The 3,426-nt window shown below is 38.3% G+C and overlaps 1 protein-coding gene across 1 annotated transcript in view; it reads right to left on the bottom strand.

Annotated features, from left to right (window-relative positions):
* The window catches only part of LOC111412628 (protein HIRA-like), a 12,462-nt gene extending 9,042 nt beyond the window's left edge, over positions 1-3,420 (bottom strand). The window contains exons 1-5 of the mRNA XM_023043561.1: positions 2,944-3,420; positions 2,263-2,538; positions 1,884-2,135; positions 1,403-1,800; positions 258-1,261 (exon numbers count right to left, since the gene is read on the bottom strand). Of these exons, the coding sequence (XP_022899329.1) occupies positions 258-1,261; positions 1,403-1,800; positions 1,884-2,135; positions 2,263-2,538; positions 2,944-3,051 (2,038 nt within the window). The 5' untranslated portion in view covers positions 3,052-3,420. The remainder of the gene's footprint in view (positions 1-257; positions 1,262-1,402; positions 1,801-1,883; positions 2,136-2,262; positions 2,539-2,943) is intronic.
* Between the last annotated feature and the right edge of the window lie 6 nt (positions 3,421-3,426).

Here is a 3,426-nt window from a genome sequence, read left to right on the forward strand (position 1 = left end):
CAAGGATAAAATGCAAAGAAATTGGCAAAACAGATTAAACCTAAGTGAATCTGGCACATAAATTAAAAGTAGGGATGGAAAAAGGCTCAGATTGCACTTCTTGACAGAAGAAGCAAAACAACAAAATGAAAAGTGATGATTTTTGGATCATTCAATAAAAAAATAATATTTATGCAAATGCGTTTAAAAAGAGAGACACTTGTCATCAGTTGAAATCACAAAAACATACTTTTTTAAACTTTATAAATATGCACTACAACTAGAAATGCTGAAGAATATTAGACTAACCTGCAGACACCCATCTTCACAACCAACAACCCAAAAGTTGGCATTTCCAGCCAAAACAGTTATCTTTCCAGAAATCCTATCAGACCAAAGAGTTTGCGACCCTCTTGTGCAAGAAAGTTCTGTTTCTTTAATCATGAAAGTACTTCCGGGCACTACAATGTCATTTACAGCATGTTCTCTTGGATGAGCTTCCAAGCAAACTGTTATTTTATCTCCCCCTTCTTTCTTATCATATATGCTTATCGAAAGAGTACCAGCGGAAGTAACATAGCCTGTCTGTTCAATGTTAGTAATCCCTTCTTTTCCCTGAAGTTCTGGAACCTTCTCAACGACAAGGCTCTCAGTCACAGTAGCTCTAGTTGTGACATCTGAGCGCTCCCTCAAATCAGCTCTCCCACTTGCTGCTTTCCTGTTGGATTCTTCTCTAGCACCACCATCAGTATGTATTACTTTATTATCGACCTTCCTATGATCTAAAGACTTAACAGGAAATTCAGGGGCATCACACTGAGCATCAACAACGATTCTTTCACGTTGGACGGGCACTCCAACTGCTTCTGGTATTATCCTTTTTCGACCGTCAGGTCGTCTATATTCTTTTTGCTTCACAGGACTTGACATCTGAGCAGAAGAAGCCAATTTATTTGATCCCTCAGTATTCTTCCCAACATTAGCATGAGCCTTCTTAATCTTTGTCGTGACCTCTAAACCAGTAGATGCTTTTAGAGTTGTCTGATTGTCTAGGATAACCTTTTTGCTAGGGGTTTGCTTTGTAGATGCTGCTTCAAGTAACAGCTGCACTGCACTTTCAGCCAAGTATCCCTGACGACCCCTTACATCACCATAACGATTTCTCTTTAACTCATCTAATTCTGCATCACCTAAACTATATCCAAGTTCATTTACATCAAAATAAAAAGCAGACACAGAACCATCCAAAGAACAAGCGAACAGCGTATATCCATCAGGGCTCCTGCATTCAGAAGATGGAATTCCTAAGAAAAAGTAAATGAAAGTAGGGAGGCCAGGAAGAAGCAAATCAAGCATGCATCTTAATGCATAAATGACAGTTTGTTCAGGGCGAGTCATTCTAGATGCTGAAGAGCAAACTTACCAGGATAGATCCACAACACTTTGAGTAAAGAAATGCTTGGCCACAAAGAGAGGACGAGGACTTGCAGTTGTCCAGACAGTTATGGTGCGGTCCTGACTTCCTATTGCAATAACATTATATGGCTGTAAATCTTTCCCTTCAGTCTTCAAAGAACCGTTACTCCACCCAAGAGACGAAGTTTTTAAGTCCTGAGCATTGGAAGGATTCCTTCTAAACATAGAATGATTAAACTTTGCAACAATAATAGGAGCATTGTGTCCTAAGAAGTCAAAAGTGGCAGACCATTCCCCTCTCTCTAGAACAGGTGCAGAATGTCTAGGCTTTTGAAAACCATGAGTTGTGGTTATGAAATGACCGCAAGGGGACCATCCAAGCCGCCTGAAGAAAGTGGATCCTAGCTGGAAATACATAAAGTCATCAACAGCATTTAAGGAAACAAAGGAAAAGAAACAATTAATATTTTACTCATTTCTTGACTTACAGATTTTGCCCAGTGACCATCAGTTCTATGAGCAAGGCTCCAGTCACTCGTTCTCCAAATAATGACAGTCTTATCATCTGATTGACTTGCAATGAATGAACCAATGGGATCCCATGCCACACCTTTGACCAGACTGGAATGACCACGAAGAACAGCTGTGCAGATGCCATTGTTCATGTCCCAGATATGAATTGTGTTATCCAAACTACCGCTGGCCAATATTAAGTCATCTGGAGACCAACTAAGATCCACCTACTTTAGGCATGGAACAAAAGCAAGTCCTTGGTTACAGCATCCGTGGTAGGATAAATGTGCTTATTAATATAATAAGTGAAAACATCATTAGTTTATCTGATATCTTAATAGAAAACATTATTACCACATCAGCACTGTGTCCTCTCAATGTCATGGCAACTTTCCAATTCTCAATATCCGGTGGCTCTCCACTACCAAATTCCGTGGTTCCTGAACCTGGCTTCCTCTCATGAATAAGAATAACTTGGTCATCAGATCCTGATGCAATATATCGACCATGCTTGGCCCACCTAACACAATTAACTGACCCAAAATGATCGTGCAGAGTTGCCAGAAGTTTTGGTGTTGAATCATCAGCTCCCGATTCCCTACCAACACATTTCATGTTCCAAATGCGAACCTGCAACATAAAAGGGAAGTTTTTTGTTCTTTAAGAAATGAGAATATAAATGAGACCAGAAATTATGATAAACAACGGATTTTTATCTTCTAAATACGCCTCTGTGTATACAAGACAGTTAATATAAATTCATTAACATCAAGATGAACTCCTTTAAGATATCTGCTGAGGGAACCTATTCCTAACGAAAGTGACAGATAGCAAGGACACCACAGAAAATAAAAAGGTTCAAGTACAGTTCAGGCATATCTAAAACTTAAAAGACAATTAAGGTTCCTGAATCTGAGTTAATTTCATGATTTCTGCACAAAACCCATTTAGCCTCTCGTGAATGAATGTTGATTGTTCAAAGTTCCAGTATTTTATTTAGTGTATAAAAATAAAAGAAGAAAAAGCAAATTATACCTTATGATCACCACCGCCAGTGGCAAACCTGAGGGCACCAGGCTGTATATCGACCGAGAAAATCTGCGTCCCTCCATGCTTTACCCAAACAGGCTTCTCTGCTTTCATCTTTGATGTTAAAGGCTAGAAGATTTATATTTCTTCTTGGAAAAAAAGAAGAAAGAATTAATTAATTTTCACTTAAAAGTTTAAAACCCACCTAAAGCCTCTCAAAGTTCATGCCTTTGGAACCCACAAAACCAAGAAAAAAAATAGGCAAAACCCAAAAAACCCCAATTGGGTTCACCCAAAAACTAGCAAAATTTAACCTCAAGAAACTAAAAAATCCGAAATTTCGAGTAAATTCAGGGAAAATAACCACGAATGTCTTATTCAAGAAAAAAGTGTAATTTGGGTAGCTAATTTGGAAAGAGAAAAGGGGGCAAAGGAAATTATAAGTAATTGGACTAAGAAAATTATAAATCAAATAAAAGGAAAAAAAAA

Source organism: Olea europaea, chromosome 16, assembly GCF_002742605.1.
Source record: "Olea europaea var. sylvestris chromosome 16, O_europaea_v1, whole genome shotgun sequence".
Taxonomy (NCBI): Eukaryota; Viridiplantae; Streptophyta; class Magnoliopsida; order Lamiales; family Oleaceae; genus Olea; species Olea europaea.